Raw genomic sequence first — 22,443 nt, 5'->3', positions numbered from 1 at the left:
GGGGGGGGGACAGTAAGTATTAGATCAGCCAGGCTACATAGTGAGATCTTGTAAGGTAAGTATACTTCGTCAAACTAAGATTGTCATGATGTCATTGGGCAATACAACTTAATGGGAACACTGGTAAACAGTCTGAGAAAATGTGTAGAACTTGGCTTGAGCCACACACAGTGAAGAAGCTGCAGTCCCTCATGGTAGCTGGGACTGTTCCATGGTTTCCATTTTTCTGTGCTTAGACAAACTTAGGAAGTCATCTTGTCTCATCTCACATAGGTCACAGTTGGCGTTGGCCTTTATAAGATCATGTCTGTCTGGTAGTGGCAGCCATGTGGCCCTTAGCCAGGTTCCAGATTTGGAACTGCCTTTTTTCTCATCTGTTGGCTGGCAAAGGTTTCACGTGTAAATACAGCTTGGAAAATGTTACAGGCCTAGCTCGGAGGGCCAGGTAAGGCTTCCTTCGAGTGTATTCTTCTGTTAGTTCCAGAGGAAAGGACTCTACTCTCTGGTTGGAATCTGGGTCCAGAGACTTTTTCACTAATACATTGTAAACATCACTAGTTTTTAAAATGCAGAGCTGTGGACCAAACCAGAGTCTGGTACATGTTGTGTATGCCTTCTACCTTGAGCTACACCTTCGCCTACCGTGAAGATTTGCATAGTGGTTCCTGGGGCATGTCTGAGAGCATCATTCTTCCATGGAGAGATGCCTTGTTTTGTAAGTGTAGGAAGGGCTGGAGATGTGACCTTTACCAGTTCCCAGGCTATAGGAGTTCTATGTTTCTGGGCAGATGTTTAGCTACCGGTCTGTTTTATTCTATTGATTCATTTTTCTGATGCCATGCTAATCTCACATAGCTAACTTGCCAGGGATAGGCTTCCCATCTTCTCTAGAAACTTTTGCAATTCCACAGATATTTTAGAATGGGCTTGTCAGTTTTCACATTAAAAAAAGACATTGAGATCTTGCTTTTTATAGGATGCAGATGACAACATGGTGTTGTCTTTATCAGTGAAAATGCTTTATTTCCGAGGTCGCAGAAAATTTTGCTACCAGCTTAATGTATCTCTTCCGCAGCTACACATACAATTTGTTTGGCTTGTCTTGGGGCTCCATTCCTTTTTGTCAACCTGCTAGTCTTTCTTGATACCCAAACTTCCCTGAATGGTAAAGCTCTAGAGTGATTGCTCAATAAGCCTTGTTATCTTCTAGACCAGCGGTTCTCAACCTTCCTAATACTGCAACCCTTTAATACAGTTCCTTGTGGTGACCCCCAACCATAAAATTATTTTTGTTGCTACTTCATAACTGTAATTTTGCTAGTTATGAATTATAATGTAAATATGTCTTTTTTCAATGGTCTTAGGTAACCCCTGTGAAAGGGTCATTTGACCTATAATGGGGTCATGATCTGCTGTTCTGGAGCAAGCCCTCTCCCATCTCCAATACAGGTGGCTATGTATTGACATAAACAATCATGTATAACTGAATCTATGCCCCAGAATAAAATTTCTCAAGGAAACATTAAAAATAGGGGCTAGGGAGCCAGGCAGTGGTGGCACATGCCTTTAATCCCAGCACTCAGGAGGCAGAGGCAGGCGGATCTCTGTGAGTTCGAGACCAGCCTGGTCTACAAGAGCTAGTGTCAGGACAGGCTCCAAAGCTACACAGAGAATCAAAAAGAAAAAAAAAAAGGAACCAGGGAGATGGCTCTGGATAAGAGCGTCTGCTGTGTGAGTAGGAGGACCTGAGTTCAAATCCATATCACACAAAAAGCTGGGTGCACAGCCATATTTATAACTCTAGTATTGGGGCAGAGATGAGTGGATATTGACAGCTTGCTGCCTAGCCCTGAAAGTACACTTCCCAAGAACAAGATAAGAAACCTTGTCTTAATGGAATAAAGTAGATAGTGTTAGAGGAAGGTACTGAGCATCCTTTCCTGGCCCCTCACATGAACTTGCATGGGTAGGTGTACACACACACACACACACACACACACACACACATCATGAGGAGGCTAGAGAGATGGCTCAGGTTAAAAGCACTTGTTCAAAAATCACAAGAACCAGACTTCAGTTTCTGGTGCCCACCTAACAAGCAGCAAACATAAGCAAGAAGAGTCATTGGGGCTTGTGTTCTTCCAGTCTATCAGAGGAAACAGAGCTGCAGGTTCAGGGATGAGACAGGATGATTGCGACCGCAAGTACATACACCCCACATATGTGCGCACACTTCTCCAGGTACATATGCATATACACATGCATACAAATCTTTAATAAAATAGACTATAGCCAATACTGCTTTTACTCAGCCTGTCATTTTAAATTTTGCTCAGATTTGGCACACACTTTATTCAAAAGTATTTATTTCCACAAATTTTTATCCACAGCTGAATAATTAACAGCAACCATTATAAGCATTTTTTTCCTATAACAAAGCTGTAGTTTACAGACTTATCCAAAATGGAAAATATATTTTTTTCAGTAGCATTTCTTCTGCAGTGTTAGATTTACCCCTGAATATTCTGTGAACTCCCTCAGAGAGGCAGGCCTTTATCTCAATGCCAGTTGATCGCGAAATGTCACATCCGATTGGCTTCTTCTTAACAGTGTGCTTTCAGGCAGTAGCCTGATCCCATCTTGTTGATTCCCTTGGTTAGAATGTATTTTGTTATAGTGTGTGTGAGGGCAGACATGCGCCGTGGCTCGTGTGTGTGTGTGTGTGAGTCAAAAGACCTTTTACTGTGGGCCCTGGGGACTGAACACAGGTTGTCTGTCAGCTTCCGTGGTAAGCACTCTTACCTACTGAGCCATCTTGCTGTCCCAAATCTTATTAAAAAAAAAAACAGAAAAAGTCCATAAGAAAAAAAATCTTTTCATTGGCAGTAACCTCTAATTTTTTACCCTCTGTCATTCTGTGAATATGGGACCAATGTGTAAAAAGTGAAGCTTTGGTTACTTGACTCATCTAGCGAGTCAATGTTAGGAGTCAATGGCAAATGCTATAAGGAAATGAGAGGCCCAGCGCTAGCACGTTTAGCACCCACTCATTCATAGTGGTCAAGTGTTTGGGAAGTAGTCAATTTATGCAAAAGAACTGGATTTCAGTTTGTTGCCTTAGTCCTCAATGCATTCATTAGGGCTCTAATAGTCAAATTAGTGGTAGATTTTAGGAACCTACGTTCTCTAAACTCCTCGTTTTCACAAGAACCTTGACATTTTATCCTAAGGAAAATCAGAGGAAACTGCTCTAATGATGTGCTCCATGGAAAGGGGGGGAAAGCCTACCGTTGGGTCTGCGAAGTGAGCCTACGGATGCTGACCCTCTAACTGCAGCTGGGATGGCCTGGGGAGGATGCGCACAGATAACATCCTTGTCTGCTTCCGTGGCGACTAATGTATGTGGAAACACGCCCATACTCTAGGAAGTGGGTAGTACCCCAGTGCTAATGCTGGAAACACAAATGGTGGACGTGTGGATGTGGGTTCGTTTTGAAGGTGCTTGCTTCATGGGATGAATCAGAAGCCCACAGGAACATTAAGTTCTTCCGACAGCGACTCCTTCAGGGAACGAGCGGGAAGTCAGTTATTTCAGCAACTGCTAAAGGAACGTGGTGGAATTGTAACTACTCAGAAGCTGATATACTAGAGAAGAGTTCAAACTTGTGTTGCATTTATTTAAAGTAAAAGATATTGTTGATTTCATGAAGTTGGCAAGTTCTTAAAATGAGCTTTAAAAGGGGAAGGGAACCCACTGCCGAGGGAGGCTCAGGGGTAGAGTGCTCGCCTGATACGCCTGAGGACCTGGGTTCATTCCCCTGCACCGGGGGGAAAAAGTACACAGAAAAAAAATGTTAAAAAAAATGCTTAGAGTTTCTCACAAGGTCCCGTTCACCCTCCAGGTCTGCAGTGAAACAGGGAGGATGTAAAGACCCAGCAACCACTGTCTTGTTAAGCACAGCTCCAGCGGAAACCCTGGTCTTCTGGAAGAACTGAAGCTGTTGTTTCTTAGGCTGTGGAGAGGGTTAGTTAACCCCTCCCTCCATCTGGCTAATTCCTAAGCTTTTATTTAGTGAACCTTTGTACCTCCTGACCAACCAGGAACACGAGAGTAGTAACCCACATAGGGGGTAGGATGTGGGGGGGGGGGGGGGGTGATGGCTTTAAACCGTGTATGGGCTCAGAGCCACATTTGGGAAGATGCCACCTCCTTGTTAAATGCTTAACAAGGCATTTTTGGTGTTCTTAAGGGTCTTTACACAAGTTCATTTGAACACTAAAGTGTACTAAAAAAGTAAATTATTTTCATTAATAACTTTAAAGAGGTAGCCACAGATCCAGGTTTTTTTTTTCCTGGCTTTCCAAACAATTTGCATTTGGGGGTTGAAAGGTGTGGTACAGACATGTCAGGGGCTGTAACTGAGGAGGGGGGCTGTACTGCTCTTGGAGAGAGACCCCCCAAGAGCAGCTGTGGTGTGTATCGTGGGCACAGAAGGGATGATGCAGATCACAATGCATTTGTTGTCGTCAGATTTAGTCAAGCCAGGTGCTGCTTGTTGTTCTGGCCCCAGCAGGCAAGGACGACTGGGAAGCTCAGGATTTTAGGGCTTGGAGTCTACTGTATTCAGAAGAACCTTCTAAACTGGGCAACACTCTGGGAGATCTTCTCAAGTATGGAGAAATCTCAGTGTGATAATGAGGCTCTTGTACGATTTGCAAACAACCTGCTGCTCTCATAGGGACAGCACACACTTAATAAACACTGATTATAAAAATGGGTAGAAAGAATTTATAGGTTGTCCAACCAAACCTTTGTTCTCGAGTCCTAAAAAGTACCCCACAGAGCAAAACAAAATTCTAAGAGCAGCGAGTACATAAGCCTGTTCCATTATTACTAAATAGTCTTTTAAATCTTACATAGTAAAATATTTACATGGATTTTTAAAGTTTGAAAAAAAATGTTGAAAATAACTTGAGAAGGGAAAGTTGGTCCTAAGCTATTGTAGTCTTTCAGAGCAGTTTTTAAAAAAGCCATAAATCTTTGGACAATAACTTAGTGACCACGCTTTCTCCTCCAGAGACTTTTCAGACAATTGGGTTCTGGAACTGGAGTCTGTTTCCCTTGTGATTTTGGGATCCACAAAGCGCTGTGAAGACCTGGTCGAAGGTTCAGCGACATTGGGGAGTTAAAAAGCTTTCACACTGGTTCGGTTTTTAGGCCTGCAGATAAATGTTATCCATTCTCACCTACCATTTTTTCATATTTACAGTGTTGCGGAGGCTTTGCTGGTCTCAGGGCACTGACTGGCACTGGAGACTGTACTCCACCTTTCTCACACGTGGCCCTTGTGACGGCAGCATGGCTAGCGGCTCTCCCATAACCCGAGACTCACAAAAACTCAAGCATACCAGGGTCCACATCATCCAATTTGCTGAAACAATCTACACGACTTTGGTCTGGAGGCCAATGGTACCGTCACCGGCGTTAGGGAATACTTTGGGGAAGTGTCCATGGAGGCCCAGGCCCATGCTATTCTTAAAACTCTCACTACAAGCGCACACACCCCTTTGGTTTATCAATATCCATCATGTTTATGGTATTGGTATCATTATTTGTTGAAAGACCCGCGAAGGCAATTTACGTCATTATTTTTAATATTATCTTAACTTGGACATCCTCCAGTTACACACAGAGATAGCAGCTAGGCACTTCTGCTCTGGAACTGACAACTGGAGCTATGTGGCGCTGTTCATTTTGACATGCCTTTGTTTAAACTCAAGTCAAACCTCTAACAGCCTTCCACATTCAAGTGTTTTTATTCTGAGCAGCATATACAAAAACTAATGACAGTGTGCGTCACTTCGTTTGGTTCGGTACTCTCCACGGGTTCTCTAACTCTGGTTTGATCTACTTTGGGCATATTGATCTAGAATTCTCTCAGCTGACTGCATGTGCTTCCTTGTTTGCCTTGGAAGCACGCATCCTCAGACTTCATTGAGAAACTCCAGGTTGAGGCATGCTGGGATGTGGATTGAGTCCATGGTCAGAGAAGACGGATTAAATGGAAAGAGAACAGGAAACATGTGTTTGGAGTCCAGCAGGAGCTGCTGAGGGTCATTCCTCTCTTGTAGTTGGGCCTGGGGGGAGAGAATAAGATCATGTAAGTATTTAGCACAACCTGAAAAGTTCAAGTAACTTCACCAAACTTAGTGGGCATGGTGCACAGGCAGATTTCTGAGATGATCTAGAAGGCGTGCAGGATCAGGAGAATGTGGTCTTTCTATGTCCCTGAAGCATGGAGTGGAGACAAACCCTAGTTCACGTTGTTGGAGATGAGATGGTTAAACATGTTCCCTGTTCTAGAGTTATTTTAATGCTTCCAGCTAAGGGAGAAGGCGAAACTATGGCTTAAGTGCAAATCCAATGGGAGACTGTCATGGCATGGTTCATGAATCAGGTTCTCAACCTTCCTAATGGTGCAAACCTTCAATGCAGGTCCTCATGTTGTGGTGATTCCCCTCCCCCATAAAATTATTTCATTGCTACTTTATAGCTGTAATTTTGCTACTGTTACGAATCATAATGTAAAATATCTGTGTTTTTCAATGGTCTTAGGTCAACCCTGTGAAAGGGTTGTTGGAGCCCCCATCATGGAAATTGCCAAGGCAGGAAGTCTCGGGGTTAGCCCCCTCACTGAAACAATTACTGAGCCTTAAAGAGTGACCCTTGTTAACTATTTCAAATTCTGGGACCCACTTAGAGACCATTATAACCCTGTTTGATGAAGAGAGAGGCTGATCTCTGTGAGCGCGCAGCTGAACCTGCTCATATGCCCCATTCTTCAGCCTCAAGTCCTGGGGTAGTTGGGGGTGCCAGGGAAAGCAGTGGGATTTTGACCTCTAAAGTTTGAGATTGTGCACTTTGGTTCATCTGGTGGGATCTAACATGGATAATTGTCAGATAAAGTTTTTCTTGGGGTACAGTGGTCTTAGTGGCATCAATTGGAATATTTAAAACAACAAATCCTCTTCCCTTCTCCTCTCTGAAGGATATTTTAAGAAAAGTACAATAACCAAAATGAAATTCACTAAAGGAGTTCCACAGCAGACTTGGGAAGGTAGGCAGGAGACTCAGTGAGCTAGGAGAGAATAGTGTTGAGGTGACCAAGTCTACAAAGAGAAAGAATGAGTGAGAACGCTAGGGCCAGGTGCAGTGCTGCTCACCCTATAACCCCGGCACTTGGAAAGTGGAGGCAGGAGGACCAGGCTTCAAAGTCCCGGTTACATAGCAAGTTTGAGGTTAACCTGGACTATGTTGGAAAACAAGACCCTGATGGAAAACAAACAGCTCAAGGGTCCAGGAAGCAAAGTATCAACATACATACTATAGAAGTCCCAAAAATGAATGAGGAGGAAGAGGGGCAGAAGAACATTTACTAAACCCATCCCAAATCCAATGGGCATTATGTATGTATACTAATCCATCCCAAATCTGATGGGCAGTATGTATGTATACTAATCCCATCCCAAATCCAATGGGCAGTATGTATGTCTACTAAATCCATCCCAAATCCAATGGGCAGTATGTATGTATACTAAACTCATCCCAAACCCAATGAACAGTATGCATGTATGAGTGCATCCAAGCTCATTGAACTTTAACAGGATAAACCCACACCCTGAGACATACAATTTGTCAAAGCCCCAAGGCAGGGAATCTTAGAATAATAGAGAAATGCGTGTGTCATAGATATCCTGAAATGAGATTAGCCATTGATCTTTCATCAGATGCAGGGGACTTTCGGAAGCAATAGGATGACATCACTAAACGGGGGGTGGGGTACGAGGACAGGATGGAACATGAGAATTTTATATCTGATAAAATTTCCTTCAAGGACAGAGGAAAATTTATGTCATTTCTGGAGACAAAGACATTTGATAAAAGTTTCAACTCATCGTGAACAATTACAGACGGAAGCACAATTAGAAACAAGGCCTACAGAATATACGATGCCCGAATTGACGGAACTGAAGGGAGAGAGAGGTCTCCATTAATGGTGGGACACTTCGGTCTCCCACTTCTGATAGGGCATAGCACTGTGAGGTGGGGTCAGTAAGCAGGCATGATGGACACTTTAGGATGGAAGTTAGGTCACGGGGGCATGCCTTTGAAGAGATACAGGGACTCCAGACCCCCTGCCTAGTGCCTGCATCATTACATACTATGTGCTTTCAGACAGAGCAAGGCTGACTCACCATGGATGAAACTATCTGGACGTGAACCAAGACGAACCCTTTTCCCTTGCAAGCTGACTATCTGTGCCACAGCGACAGAAAGCTAAATTACATACCTACAGATTTCCTCTTTGGGGGTGGGGGGAGATAGAGCTTTTCTTGAAAGGTTGTGGGGCTCAAGAGTCAATACACTGAGTTCAGTTACCGGCACCTGGCAAGTGTTATATTTGTTCTTCCTGCCTTGGAATTAACCATTAATGGTTGAACCACAGACTCCAGGCAGCAGCTGTACTTTTAACCAAGGTCACTGAAATACAGGAATGGTGCCAAGGGGAAGATCCATAAATCCTCATCAGGAAAACACAGGTCACGCCTGGAGGCACAAAAAGTTTGCTGTTGTCCTCTTTGGGACTATACACTATTGTTTCAAATAGTGACAGTATCTTCATATAGGATAACTTTCTGGAGTTTCATTGTTACCCAACATTACAGTTGGAAGACCAAGGGCTGTCATTCGCTCAGCATCCACAGCAGCTGGACAGATCAGTAGGACACAAGAGGAAGAGGCATTTGGGGAAGGTAAGGCTAGTTACAGAGGAAAGGCCACAAGCTTCATTGACTCAGGGCACCAGTGGTGGCTCTGCTGGGATCTGGCATGCTCGCTGAGAGCTGAATTGGTTCCTACAGAACGGCTACCCAGCCATGACCGCGGAGAGCAGGAGGCACTGCAGAAAGGCACTCGGAGCTTCTGTTCCTCATAGTTTAGTTCATTAGTTACATCACGGGCACCACTGTTTAAAAGCCCTGAAGATGCCCACTTAATTTTTGACAAAGGAGGCAAAAATCCTACTCCGGGAAGAAGGACAGCACGCTTAACAAATGGGGCTAGCACAGCCGGGGTTCTTGTCTGCAGAAGAACGGGGTTAGATTTGTATCTCTTCCCTTGTACACCATCAATTTAAAGTGGATCAGAGACCTTAACTTTAAACCCCAAACTCTGAAACTTTTAGGGAACTTTTCGAAAACAAGGTAATGGGGTAGGCACGGAGTGTTCAAACAGCACAGCACAGCACAGCACAGCACAGCACAGCACAGCACACAGCAGGCAGGGTCAACAGAGCACAGGTCAGGAGCAACCAAAGTTCTACCAGCTGCGCTTCAGGCCAGGGGCAAACAGTCAACATTGACAAAGAATTGCAGAAGTTAGATACCGAGGGAATAAAACTGCCCACAGCAAATGGGCCAAAGAACTGAACAGACAGCTTTCAAAGGAAAAAGAGAAACACAAATGGCCAATAGCTATTTTTAAAAGTGTGTAATGCCCCAAGTCACCAGGGAAATCCAAATTAAAGCTACTCTGAGATACTACTTCGCCCCAGTCAGAATGACTATCATCGAGAAATCAGAAAAGAAAAATGAAGGTAGAAGAGGATGTGGCGAGAAAAGGAACCCTTATGCACTATTGGTAAGAGTGCAAATTAATACAGACATTATGGAAATCTGGAGACTACTCAAAAAATTAAAAAATAGAACTACTATTTCTATTAAAATAGACCCAGCTGTTTCACTCCTGGGTATATATATTTACCCAGAGACACTCCATGCCCCACTCTAGAGAATTTCTGTAGTAGTTGTAGACCTGGTTTCCACAAACAGATGCACAGATAATGAAAATCTGGTATATATATTCCATTATGTATGCAGCGGAATACAGCATTAAAGAAAAAAAATGTAGTTCAAAAGTTTCAGGAAAATGGGTGGACTTGGAATGTGTAATACGAAGTGAGATCACACAAGCTCAGAAAGAAATAAACCACGTATTTCCATATGCAGGATTTAGTCAATAATATATGCATATGCATAAAGAGATGTACCTATGGTGCAGTATAACATGAGACGAGAACAAGAAAGGCTAAATATAAGAGGATGAGGAAGGACTGCAGGCAGGCAATGGACACGAGTTGCGAAAGTGGATATAAACCCAATTGTTTTTCCAGTTATAATTCAATCATGGCTTGTTGTTGTTGTTGTTTTGGATGGTAGACAAGTACATAAAATATATTCAATACTGAGAGTGTAAAATTTAATGTGAGGACTCACAGCTTCTGTTCTGAATGGCAATTCTAATTGTATATGAGCTCACTAAGTCATAGACTCTGGGTCTGGTTAATTATGGTGTGTGATGTTTTTATCTGCAAGGTTTTAAAACAATAAAGTTCTTAAACAACACCTTGAGAAAACTAAGAGATTTAGAGGCGAACATGTAAAGGGGGTGAGCCAGGCGGTGGTGGCGCACGCCTTTAATCCAAACACTTGGGAGGCAGAGGCAGGCGGATCTCTCTGAGTTCGAGGGCAGCCTGGTATACAGAGTGAGTTCCAGGATAGCCAAGGCTACCCCAAGAAACCCTCTCTCAGAAAAAAAAAGAAAAAGTAAAAGAGAAAAGGGGGCAGAAAGGAGAGGCTGTGTGACAGCAGTTTCAGCTGGGGCTCAAGGCGCATACACACGGTTATTGGAAAATCACACGGTACATGGTCTCGCAGAAAACCCCTGTGGTAGGGTTAACAGTTCTCAAGCTTACAGTATATAAGTTTTAATATTTAAGTGTTTTAATGTATATGTGAAAGTCAGACATATTTGTGAGTTACTGTATAGTGCTTCAGGAATTTAGGTGTTTTTAAACACGTATACTCTATCTAGTATGCTGGCAATGGTATGCCTTACAAGCAGCTTTGACTGCTGGACATGAGATCAAGTGTGGTGGGGATGGGGTGTGGTGAGGGGGCTGACTGCTCACCAGTGCCTCTGAGCACTGCCCAGGGAGAAACAAATTATAGCTGGCAAAACAAAACAGTTTTTGACAGGACTGCCATATTTTCTGACAGTATCTAACCCTTGCCCTCCAGGGTGTTTTCTCTATGTCCTTCATCTCTATTGCCTGCAGCCTGCTTGGCATTTATCAGTCTACTTTGGACTGAACTCCCTTCTTGCAAATGGCACCATTGCCAATTTATGGTGAGTTATGGCCTTCCCCCACATGGCTCAGATTCAAATCCAAGAATGACTTCCTAAACTTTTACTTTTGTTTGGGTTGCTTTTCAAACCTCCACAAAAAATCAGTAGTGAGTTGGGGTATCCCGTGGCATTTCTTCTGTCTCCCAGTTCATTCTCTGCCTTCAGGAGCTAACTCTTCGCTCATTCTATGTTAGCTTTCCTCTCAGCACCCTCCCTCTCCCACTCCGATGCATCCCTTGTGTGGGTGAGCTGGCCTGCTCTGAGGGCTGCATGCTTAGCAGGCCCTGGCATTTCCCCAGTGTCCTTGAGGCAACAGCTCCCTTTAGTCTGACTTGGCGTCTGTCCCCTGACCTCTGGCTTCACCTCTGCTCAAATACCAGGCTAAAGTTCATTTACTCTTTTCCGTGGGTCTCTCTTCAGAGCCAGGGCACTCTTTCTAATTTCTAAATCTCTGGATCTCTTTTAAATCTTGGAACAAAACCCCAGCCTTGCAAAGGACAATGCTGTGGGACACTAGTCTGTACCCTGTCACTTGTATTTTAATAAAATACTGATTGGTCAGTAGACAGGCAGGAAGTATAGGCAGGGCACCAGGCAGGAAGTAGAGGTGGGATGAAGAGAACAGGAGAATTCTGGGAAAAGGAAAGACTCAAGTCTGCAGTCGTCATCAGACACAGAGCAAGCAAGATGTGACTGCCGTGCTGAAAAAGTACCAAGCCATGCGGCTAACACAGACAAGAATTATGGGCTATTATAAGTCATAAGAGTTAATAAGAAGCCTGAACTACTAGGCCAATCAGTTTATAATTAATGTAAGCCTCTGTGTATTTCTTTGGGATGAACGGCTGTGGGACAGAAACCTCAGTTAACAGGACAACAGCATTCTACACCAGAGCTCTTGTTTTCTGGGACTCTTTAGCAGCTTTGATAACTCTCCATTTCTCCAGTCTCCTCTTTTGATTGTGTTCCTCCATTTCCCAGTCATGCTGGCCAATATAATGTGTCTGTTCAGTGTCCCACATGTTACTGTGGGACACTACTTTGTGGAGTACAATCAGCTCCTGTCAGTCACTGTCACACAAGGTCCTCCACCAGACCCACAACTCCCATGTTTAAGATGGATCTAAACGCACATCTGCCTAAGAAGTTTCTTCCTACCATATCCGCAAAGACAAAGACTGTGAGGTTCAGGGACATGATCTAAAAGTTTGGATTGAATTCTTAGAGGACATTTCTTAGTTCCATGTGGGTGGAACTGAGATTAAGCACCCTTGTTATTTCCACCTGGTGCCTTGATTCAGTGAGGTGTTTCCAGCCAATGAAATGCTTGAGTCGGGAGGGGCAACGATAAGTCCACCTGTCTGGGTGTTACTATTACTACTATTATCACTATAGCAATAGTCAATATTATCGTGGGCACTAAGGTTCATGTGCATTAAAGCAGGAAGCCTATGAATGCAGGTTTTTCTGGCACACAGTGTAGCCAGCATTAGTAAAGAGAGGATTAAAATATGCCTTTTCAATGTCCTTTTTGGCTTCTGACTAGGAGTTTATGAAATGAATTCCCCAAGACTCACCTGGATTGTTCGTATAAAGGACACTGTCACCCGCTCTTCAAATTCATTCAAGGGAGTGTAAAGGTTTAAAATTTTGACAATCTGTTGGAATAAAAACCAAGTTTAGTGCAGAGCTAGACAAAATGAAGACAACTTCAAACTTTAAGGCTCTGTGACAGTGGCATCATGCCTGTGTATGACTCTTTGGTCAGACCCCACGAGGTGTCCACCCATGGCTGCCCCTGCGGGGTTTGAGCTCCTGCACTGCATTCTCAGTGTCCGCCCCTCCCCTATGCTTGGTGGCTTACGCACAATGAATTCAGAGAACTGCCGTCCGGAACCCCCAGCCCTCTTTTCTGCTGGCAATTTAGAGGTTTTTCAGAAGAGTACCTTACATAAGAGAGGGCTTACTTAGCCACATTTAACCATGCTCATGCCTCTTCCTTAAGAAAAGTCATTTATGCCAGGTGCTGGTGGAGCACACCTTTAATCCCAGCACTCAGGAGGCAGAGTCAGGTGGGATCTGTGAGTTTGAGGCCAGCCTGTTTTATAGAGTGAGTTCCAGGAGAGCCAAGGATGCAGAGAAACCTTGTTTCAAAAAAGCAAAAAACAAACAAACAAAAAAACCCAAAAACAAACAAACAAACAAACAAAAAACCCATTCATTGCAAGTGATGTTTTCTTCTTAACCTCACACAACCTTTTGTCTGGCTAGCGGTTGTTTTGGTGGAAGTACCCTGGCCTCGTGTAAGGCCAACTGCAAGTAAACTCACAGAAGGAAAACAGTCCCTGGGGCGGGGGAGCTTGGAAACGGGGACAAGTGCAGTTTTCTTAGGAGCTCTCTGGTTTACTTCTGCAGACAGTGGAGGAGGTCAGAGAAGCATATGCCTTTGCTGGATTGAGTTTAGAGCTGGCTACAAAGGCATAGTTGAGAAGGGCCATGCATTTGATCAGAAGAGACTGTTTTCCCTTCTGTCTGAAGCCTGTTTCTAAGTGGTAGTGATCAAAGGCAAGATGTGGGGACTCGCATCTTTATAGACTAGTCCTAGGCCTACAACCAAATTATGGTATAAATACAATTTTAGGGTGAGGAATTTAAAATAATATTTAAGTACCTTTAGGTCATTAAGGCTTCATCTATGATATAAATGGAGTCTTAAAATATGACCATATGAAAATTACAGTTGTAAAGAAAATATATAAGGAAAACAAACAGCCTCATACTGACAGATTCAGAAAAAATCTCTTCGGTAAGAAACTATCTGGAATTGTTTTTAAAAAGTTGTGATATGAGGCCAGCAGTGGCTCGGTGGGTGACAGCCCTTGCCACTAAGTCTGATTACCTGAATTCAATTCCCAGAGCCCACAGGAAGGGAGAGAGAACCAGTTCCTCCCAGTCACCTCCCTTTGCCCTCCATATACACACATCATAGCACACGTACGTATGTACGCGCAACTTTAAAAAGTTGGTATCAAGGTTTGCAGGTTTACCACCTTGTAAGTTAGCACCATAGGAAGGAACAGAATGCTTCAGGGAAATGGTATCGGGTTCTACAGACCAAAGTGATCTCTGCTTCATCAAGACCATTTCATCAGTTGCAGATGGGAATTGTATCAACAAGGCTGGGAGCCCCGCATCAGAAAACTTCTGGAAAGAACGGACTGGCGGAGCCAGCGCGGGTCTCAAATGGTGGTACCTGCTGGGTGCTGAGGGAGGTACACAGAGAGCAGATGGCTTCAGCATCCTCCTGGGTTTTCTTCTTCAGCTGGAGGAGCTGGGCCGCCTGGATCAAAGGCTCCATGGTCTGCACTGCTCCGCTCTGGTGAAGGTTCTTTCCTCGAAGCCACTCTTCAAGTTGACTTATGTTGTACCTTAGCCACAGGTGAAAAGGAAGCTGTGTTAATTCATGGGGTAGGGTACCTGCTGTGTTTTGTAGGCTAGGTGTAAACAGAGTCATCCTAGCCCCCGCTTTAGTTGTCTCATGTGGTCAAAGCTTGCCAGGACAGCTCAGTTTGTAAAATGTTTGCCTTGCAAGCATGAGGACCTGAGTTTGATTCCTAGACCGATATTTAAACACAGATCTCATTACAGATGGTTGTGAGCCACCATGTGGTTGCTGGGACTTGAACTCTGGACCCTAGGAAGAGCAGGCACTGCTCTTAACTGCTGAGCCAATAATTTATGTCCTGGCAATGCTGAAGCATGCATGGTGGTTGAACTTGTCCATTTTGGGTTTCATGGTCTAAGCCGATAAGGACGACATATTTATTTGTTTGTTTAATGTGGTTTTTCGAGACAGGGTTTCTTTGTAGCTTTGGTGCCTGTCCTGGAACTAGCTCTTGTAAACCAGGCTGGCCTCGAATTCCGCCTGCCTCTGCCTCCTGAGTGCTGGGATTAAAAGTGTGTGCCATCACCGCATGGCTAGGACAACATATTTAACCACACAGATACACACACATGCATACACATATGCACACACACACACATACTACAAAACAAGCAACAACAAAACCAAAAATGAGCAAGGTGGCACTGAGTTGTAATGCTGGTGCTGGGGAGGTAGAGACACCTTGTTGACCAGGCGACCTAGACAACTCTGGTAAGTTCCAGTTCAGTGAGACCCTTTTTAAGTGGATGTTTGAGGTGTTCTCTAGCCTCCACATGTTCTTGTATGTACCACTCCTCTATGCACACACACGTTAAAAAAAACCAAACTGCAGCGTGCCTAGCATTCAGTTAACCATATCTCGAGTAAAGAATGGATAGATGAATGCATGCTTAAAATTAAGCAAAGATGAAACACCTAATGTGTCTATGTATTAACAGGGAGGGAAGCACTAAATATACTAAACTAAAATTAGTGTTTAGTATTTGCAAACTTTTATACTTGAGAACCCTGATAACTCATAACTTCCCCGTCTTTCTCGCTGACCTCGCACACTCGTCAGTCTTTAAAGAGCAGTTATCTGAGGCCCGCTAAGCTAGTGTGAGCATCTCTGCACTAGTTGGTTTACCAGGTGGCTGCCTCAGCTGGGTGAACTTTACCAATCAATAAAAAGCTGATGCCACCAGTTAGACGTGGATTTCGCCTTGAAGACGCCTGTCCTGCGTCCTGTCCCCAGCCCGCGTCGGGCCCCGCAGTCTCCTCGTGCTGGCGCGAGCACCTCTCTCACCTGAGCTGCATGCCCGTGCTCCAAGAGCAGGCATCTTTCCGCAGGAGCAGGTTGTTAAGGGTCACAGCGTTGATCATGTAGAAGAGCTGCTTGAAGACCTGAAGGATAATCTCAGGGTCCAGGCCCTGGTCACACATGACAGTATGAAACGAATTCATCTGGCGGACGATGGCCTCCAGGCAGTAGGAGTTCTCTCCATCCACCATGCTGGAGGAGCGCTTCCGGTAACCAGTTGGCCTCACACCAGATAGCCCCTGGATACTCTCGTTTTCCAACATGGCAGAAACTGAAAGGAAGACATGGTTAGAGAAGTTTGTATGTCCCCCTCAAAACTCTGCTGTAGGTCTAGTCAGCTCAATGAAACCATTCGGGGTGCACGGGGTCAACATATGCAAGGACTCAACACATTTTGGTAAAGAATTTTGAATGTGGTGGATCTCTATCTGACATAGAACAACTATGGAGCGAATTGTCACTTAAATTCATTGGGGATGGGACAAAGACAATGGATATATACTATCTGGATTCTGTCTACCTCGTGCCTACCCCAGAATGGGCGTGGCTTTGTGGAGGCCACAGTTGGTTAACACCTGATTGCTGCAAAGTAAGGCAAACTTGTCACAATCCCGCTCCTCCTCCAGACCCCACGATATGTGCTGCTAGCTGCTCCCAGCAGCGGCTTACCTATCATAGGTTGTAACAAGCCCTCGGCAATTTTAATGAGCTGCTGATAGATCTGAATGGAAAGATCGCTTAGCACCTGCCGATATTCAGTAAGGTCAAAGTTCTTGAGGCAGTGCTCATTCTGCTTCGGGGTGTTCTGCGTCATGAAGCCCTGAGGAGGAAGAACGTTCATGAGTGAGCATCTGGGGTCTCCTGGGCTCTGTTCACCTGGGGCTCGGGCCACCTTAACAACTTCCTGCTTGCAGGGCTTCACTCAGGCCTTCTCTGTGTAGGCGCTAGGAAACACGATGCCTTGGAACGGCCCTGGACTTCGAAGGTAGAGGAAATCTCACGATAGACAAGTCAGAACTGTGAAAATAAAAAGGCCTACACCACCTAGATCCTCAAAATAAAGTGAGTTCTTTATATTAAATACCCAAAGCCAGAAAAACGTTAATAAAGGAGGGTCCCGTGCTTTCTGAATGTTTAACCGGCATCACCTGCATTCAGATTGCCTAAAATCTTAGGCTACACAAGACCCTACAGGAATATGGCATAGGGCGGGTTCTGTTTGTAGGAGACATCTATGTCATCGGTTACCAGATGAGTGGGAAGGTGGCAGCACTGTCCTCTTAGCCTGCCGTTCCAGGACGAACATGTAATCTGGGGTAGGTACTGCATCCAAAGGGCTCCTGTGACCAGGGTCGTCTTACTGTATCTTTTTTGTTCTGAGATGGTCTTGTTGTATCATCTAGGTTGTCTTTAAACTTGTGGTATTCCTACTATAGCCTCCCACTTGTTTAGGTTAAAGGCATGTGCTACTGAGTCTAGCTCCAACTTTAATGTACTTTTTATTCAGGCCAAGAGAAACCAAAAGCAGCCAAAACGATCAGGACTGTCCATGAGGCAGCCATGGCCCTCAACCTTTTGCCCTCATCTCAAATTACAAAGCAGCTTCTAATAAGGGGCAGAGGTAGGAGGAGTGTGTTGCTGGGAGATGGGATCTTTGACTCTTCCTTTGTTGTTAGACCTCACAGAGCTAGTTACACTGTGGTTCCAATCTTGTCTCCGAGAACAGAAGTAAAAAGAGCAGCCTAGGTCATGGAGCCCTTAGGCCTGCCCTTTTATAACACCCTGAGAATACAAGGTGACACTGGTTACTGCTGTCAGCCTGACAAAAGTCTAGAATCAGCTTGGAGGTGGGCCTCTGGAGCATGCCTACAAGGGATTTTCTCAATTGGGTTGAGGTGAGAAGACCCACCCTGAATGTGGCTAGCATCATTTCAACGGCGGGACCCTGGACTGAACGCACTGGCCTGTGTTTATCCCTTGCCCGCTCTTCTCTATTGTGGAGGTAGCTTGATTAGCTGCTTCAAGTTTCTGCTGCTGTGATTTCACACAGCGGTCAGTACCCTGGAATCATGAGCCAAATAAACCCTTTCTCAATTAGGTTGTTGTTGTCGGGGCATTTTATCACGAAGGAAGCTAAGACACTGTGTGAAGCGATGAACCGTGACGAAATGAAGTGCTCCACACATAAAGGGCTCGTGTATGATACTGGGGGCAAAGAGCAGGAGGCATCTGGTTGGAAACAAAGGGCATTTCTTTACCTTTCCCTTCCTTTCCCTTGGAAAAGCAAGCGGCCAAACTCAAGTTCTAATTCTTGAAGGAAGGTGGGACTAAACCCATCCCAAAATTGACTGACTGGGGCAGGAGAGTGATCCATTACCTTAGGGAGAAGAGTGTTTCTATTTGTTCTGCCACAAAAGATACTAAAACTTTAAAATGTTGTTGCATGGTTTCAATTTTTGCTGTACCTTGACTTTGGGCAGGGTGGGATGTGTGAAAGGCGGGGAGAAGGGAGAGTTGAGACTGTGGGGATGTGGGAGGTAGAAGGCCTGGATGCAGTGGGATTCTCACCAGGGGAACTGGAAAGTGAACTCAGAGGCGTGAAGCTGAAGGCACTGCATGGCAGAAGGTGACCTCACTACTGACGGGAATGGTGAGTTCTAGAGAGAGCTGGACTCAAGAGTAGAATACGCAGTGACCTATCAGCTGGGCCTCAGGTCAGTGAATCAAATTAAGCCGGAAGCATGAAGCGTGGCCTCAACATCCATTTGTACCTTAAGGTTCTATACAGGGGCACCTCTTTTTTGTGCCCATCTTTATTCTTAAGAGACATCCTGATACATCAGACGCTGACCTTGCTCCCAGTCTTCACTGACATGGCTCCTCTAGGACAGCTTTAGAGATGAAAGGTTGCAAGGGTCCCTTAGAAAATGAAGAGGCTTTCTGGTGCTGTGCGGTTGAGTAAATTCAATTCTATAACTATTCTTCTCTTTTGCTTACGGGATGATTTTTCAGGGGTTCTTGGACCCACTGAAGCCCAAAGTCTCCTGTGTCTTAACCCAGCACTGCTAACACATGCCCACAATCTGAGGTCCCAGCAGACCTTACACCCATCATCTAAGGGAATCCAATGTACCCCAATGCACCCCAAACTTCAAGCCAATAAAGTGGAGCCCACTGTGGGCTCTTGGCTCACTACTCACCTCGTCCCCACTGTACTGCTTCAAACAATGAAGGAAGCGGCAGGTGTTGGATAACCAGAAGGATGTCATCTCAAAGTCATCATTGTGCTTCTGTGAAAAGAAACCACACCACTGGCTCTGAGCAAAGTGTCTCCCATCAGCTGGCATGTATCCCCAGTGCCTCTCTTTCCATGTTTTCTGTGTCACCCAGCCTTCCCAGGCAGCCCCAATGTATGCAGTCCACTTTCCAGTCACAGAGTGGATACCCTTTGCTGAGGGTTGCTGTTCTTCTACTCCTTGAGATAGCACACAGGCAGAACTACTTTCTGGTCTCCTGATGAGTGATTGCATACACCTGAGCACACGGGAAGACCAGGCTTCTCCCAGAGCTGAATGAAGCTGAGTGGCACAAATGAAGCTTAGGCTCAGCAGCCCAGGCTCTAGTCGGGCCTGAGACTTGCCCTGGCCAGCTCAGATTCTGACCTACCAGCTGTCCCATACAAGGCGTGCCAGTGAAGTACACTAACATCCCAGTGATCTAAAAGTCAGATGCTCAGTGGCAAGGCAAGGGACCAAGGCTGCTCAGCAACCCATATATACCTTGACCTATCCAGTTCCTGCATTACATCCACTGACTTCTTAGAGTCTGTCCTGAAACACAACACCACTATTTAAACGCACTGATTATGAGCTAGGACAATAAAACAATAAGGCTGACCATACAGGCTACGGGCCAGAGCAGGCTAATAGAAGGCCTCTCTAAGGAAGTGATGTTTGTAGTCCTTGGCTGCCTTAGACTCCAGCTGGAGCTTATTAGAGAGGTCAAGGCCAGAGACACATACATGAGAATGACCAGCATATGCATGATACACTCCAGGGCAATTAGTAGATAACTGTGTATGGAGCTTGCTGTGGGATAATCCTTTTTTACACTGTGGCGATTTATCACTGTGATTGGTTTAATAAAGAAGGTGACTGACCAATAGCTGAACAGAATAAAGTTAGGTGGGAAAGCTAAATTGAGAATTCTGGGAAGGAGAAGGGTGGCGTGAGAAGTCACCAGCCAGGCGCAGAGGGAGCAGGAGATGAACACGCCATGCTAATAAAGGTACCACCATGTGGCAGAGTACAATTAAGGAATATGGGCCAATTTAAAATGTAAGAGCTAATTAGTAATAAGCCTGAGCCATTGGCAGATCATTTATAATTAATGTAGCCTCTGTGTGCTAAATTGGAAGCAGATCCTGGGATGGGAAAACTCTGTTCACAGGAGTCTGAGACAGGGAAGCCGGAGAGCTGCCAAGGGCATGCAGCCAGAAGCAGGATAGCTTGCTCTCCAGTCATGGATCACAGGCTCACAAGACCAGAAGAGGCCATGGTGCTCCTGAGGATGGCTTGCCTCCTTGGAATCATCAGTGTTAGAAGACATAAGACTGTCACTGTTACTGAGATGTCTCTGTCTCCAAAATTCCCTTCCTACCACCTGACCCCAGCTCCTTTGTGAACATGCCTCACCACCAAACAACTGCTTCTATATTCATCTCGTGTCTTAGGATAGCATCCTTGAGCTGTTTTATCAGCCCACCTTCACCCACCAGAGCAGCCCTGATGAATGGCAGCAGCTCTCTCTGTGCCACCATGCTGTGGGACAATGGTCTGTACCCTGTCACTTGTATTTTAAATAAACGCTGATTGGCCAGTAGCCAGGCAGGAAGTACAGGTGGGGCAACAAGAATTCTGGGAAGAGGGAAGTTTCAGTCTTTAGTCATCACCCAGACACAGAGGAAGCCAGACATAGAGCAAGCAAGATGTGACTGTCTCGTTGAAAAATGTACCAAGCCATGTGGCTAACACAGACAAGAATTATGGGCTAATAATATAAGTTATAAGAGTTAATAAGAAGCCTGAGATACTAGGCCAATCAGTTTATAATTAATGTAGACCTCTGTGTGATTTCTTTGGGACTTAACGACTGTGGGAACGAGGTCTCAAAGAAACCTCAGTCAACACCAGCAAACTTGATAGTGTGTCCCATTCCCTTGGAAAGGTGTGAGAGAGTATGGCTTCCTGAACTTGGTTCAGAGACAGTCCACCCCCTTAGCATCTATGTTAGCAGGCAGCTGGGCTTTCATGTAAACACAGGTTCAGCAAGAAGGTTGCTGGAGGCCCACATTGGAGTTCCCAGCTTCCTGGCATTGGCAGTCTTGAGCCTGCTCTGAGAACTGCTAGGTAGTGTAATTGGTACACGGGCAGAACACAGATGCAGAGAAGCAATGGAGGTACTAGCTTTGTTCAGGCTACTGGGAACTGCAGCTGTTTGCACAGGCTTCTTCCTTACCTTGAGGACTTTCTTAATGCCATTGATGGTGGAGCTCAGCAGCGAGTGTACCTTGAGGTCATCATTGGTGTAATCCGCATGCCTGACACACATGTAGAGGATATATGCAGGCAGGCAGGGCACGGTGCCCGACAGCATATGGGGCTTCAGATCTAATGGCAATAACATGTGAGTTAGATCTACTGGAGGGATCACCCTGAATGCCAGAAGCCTCATCACAAAGAGAAATATTTGCATTATTTCCCTGTAACTCCCCTAGGAAGCGCCTTCTCATAGGGATCGAAAGAGGAATAAGATAGACATCTTATCATGCATCTTATCACTTAGTCCCCAGCTGGTAGTGCTGTTTGGGGAGGTTATGGAACCTTTAGGAGGTGGAGCCTTGTTGGAGGAGATGCATCTTTGAGAGCTTATAGATTCGCCCTACTTCCTGCTTCCTGTGTGTAGCTGAAATGTGATCAGCCAGTTTCCTGTTGGGGCACCTGCTATGCCTTCCTTGCCTTTATAGCCTCTATCCCTCTGGAACTGTAAGCCAAATAAACTCTTTTCTGAGTTGCTTTGGGTTACAGTATCTTATGAGAGCAACAAGGTAAACTGATGTACACACTGACGTAGACATTGATGTACACACTGACATATACACTGATGTACACACTGACATAGATACTGATGAAGACACTGACGTATACACTGATGTACACACTGACATAGACACTGATGTATACACTGATGTAGACACTGATGTACACACTGACATAGACATTGATGTACACATTGACGTAGACATTGATGTACACACTGACATATACACTGATGTACACACTGACATAGATACTGATGAAGACACTGACACAGACACATGTACACAGATGTAGATACTGATGTAGACACTGATGTAGACACTGACGTAGACACTGATGTACATACTGACGT

General features: G+C 45.0%; 1 protein-coding gene and 1 long non-coding RNA gene across 3 annotated transcripts in view; one reads left to right on the top strand and one right to left on the bottom strand.

Annotated features, from left to right (window-relative positions):
• The window catches only part of LOC126507321 (uncharacterized), an 8,692-nt gene extending 2,899 nt beyond the window's left edge, over window positions 1–5,793 (top strand). Inside the window, exon 2 of the long non-coding RNA XR_007593492.1 lies at window positions 3,903–5,793. This is a non-coding gene — a long non-coding RNA (uncharacterized lncRNA). The remainder of the gene's footprint in view (window positions 1–3,902) is intronic.
• A 5-nt stretch (window positions 5,794–5,798) lies between these two features.
• Window positions 5,799–22,443, bottom strand: part of Myo5b (myosin VB) — a 270,878-nt gene continuing 254,233 nt past the window's right edge. For both annotated transcript variants that reach the window (XM_050151609.1, XM_050151610.1), the window contains exons 33-39: window positions 21,511–21,662; window positions 19,194–19,283; window positions 16,663–16,813; window positions 15,979–16,264; window positions 14,502–14,676; window positions 12,826–12,906; window positions 5,799–6,138 (exon numbers count right to left, since the gene is read on the bottom strand). In XM_050151609.1, the coding sequence (XP_050007566.1) occupies window positions 5,986–6,138; window positions 12,826–12,906; window positions 14,502–14,676; window positions 15,979–16,264; window positions 16,663–16,813; window positions 19,194–19,283; window positions 21,511–21,662 (1,088 nt within the window). In that variant the 3' untranslated portion in view covers window positions 5,799–5,985. The remainder of the gene's footprint in view (window positions 6,139–12,825; window positions 12,907–14,501; window positions 14,677–15,978; window positions 16,265–16,662; window positions 16,814–19,193; window positions 19,284–21,510; window positions 21,663–22,443) is intronic.

The sequence above is a fragment of the Alexandromys fortis genome, unplaced genomic scaffold, assembly GCF_014885135.2.
Source record: "Alexandromys fortis isolate MF-2015 unplaced genomic scaffold, M_Fortis_MF-2015_v1.1 scaffold_71, whole genome shotgun sequence".
Taxonomy (NCBI): domain Eukaryota; kingdom Metazoa; phylum Chordata; class Mammalia; order Rodentia; family Cricetidae; genus Alexandromys; species Alexandromys fortis.
The sequence above is the reverse complement of the archived record's forward strand: the minus strand, read 5'-3'. Positions and strand labels throughout refer to the sequence as shown.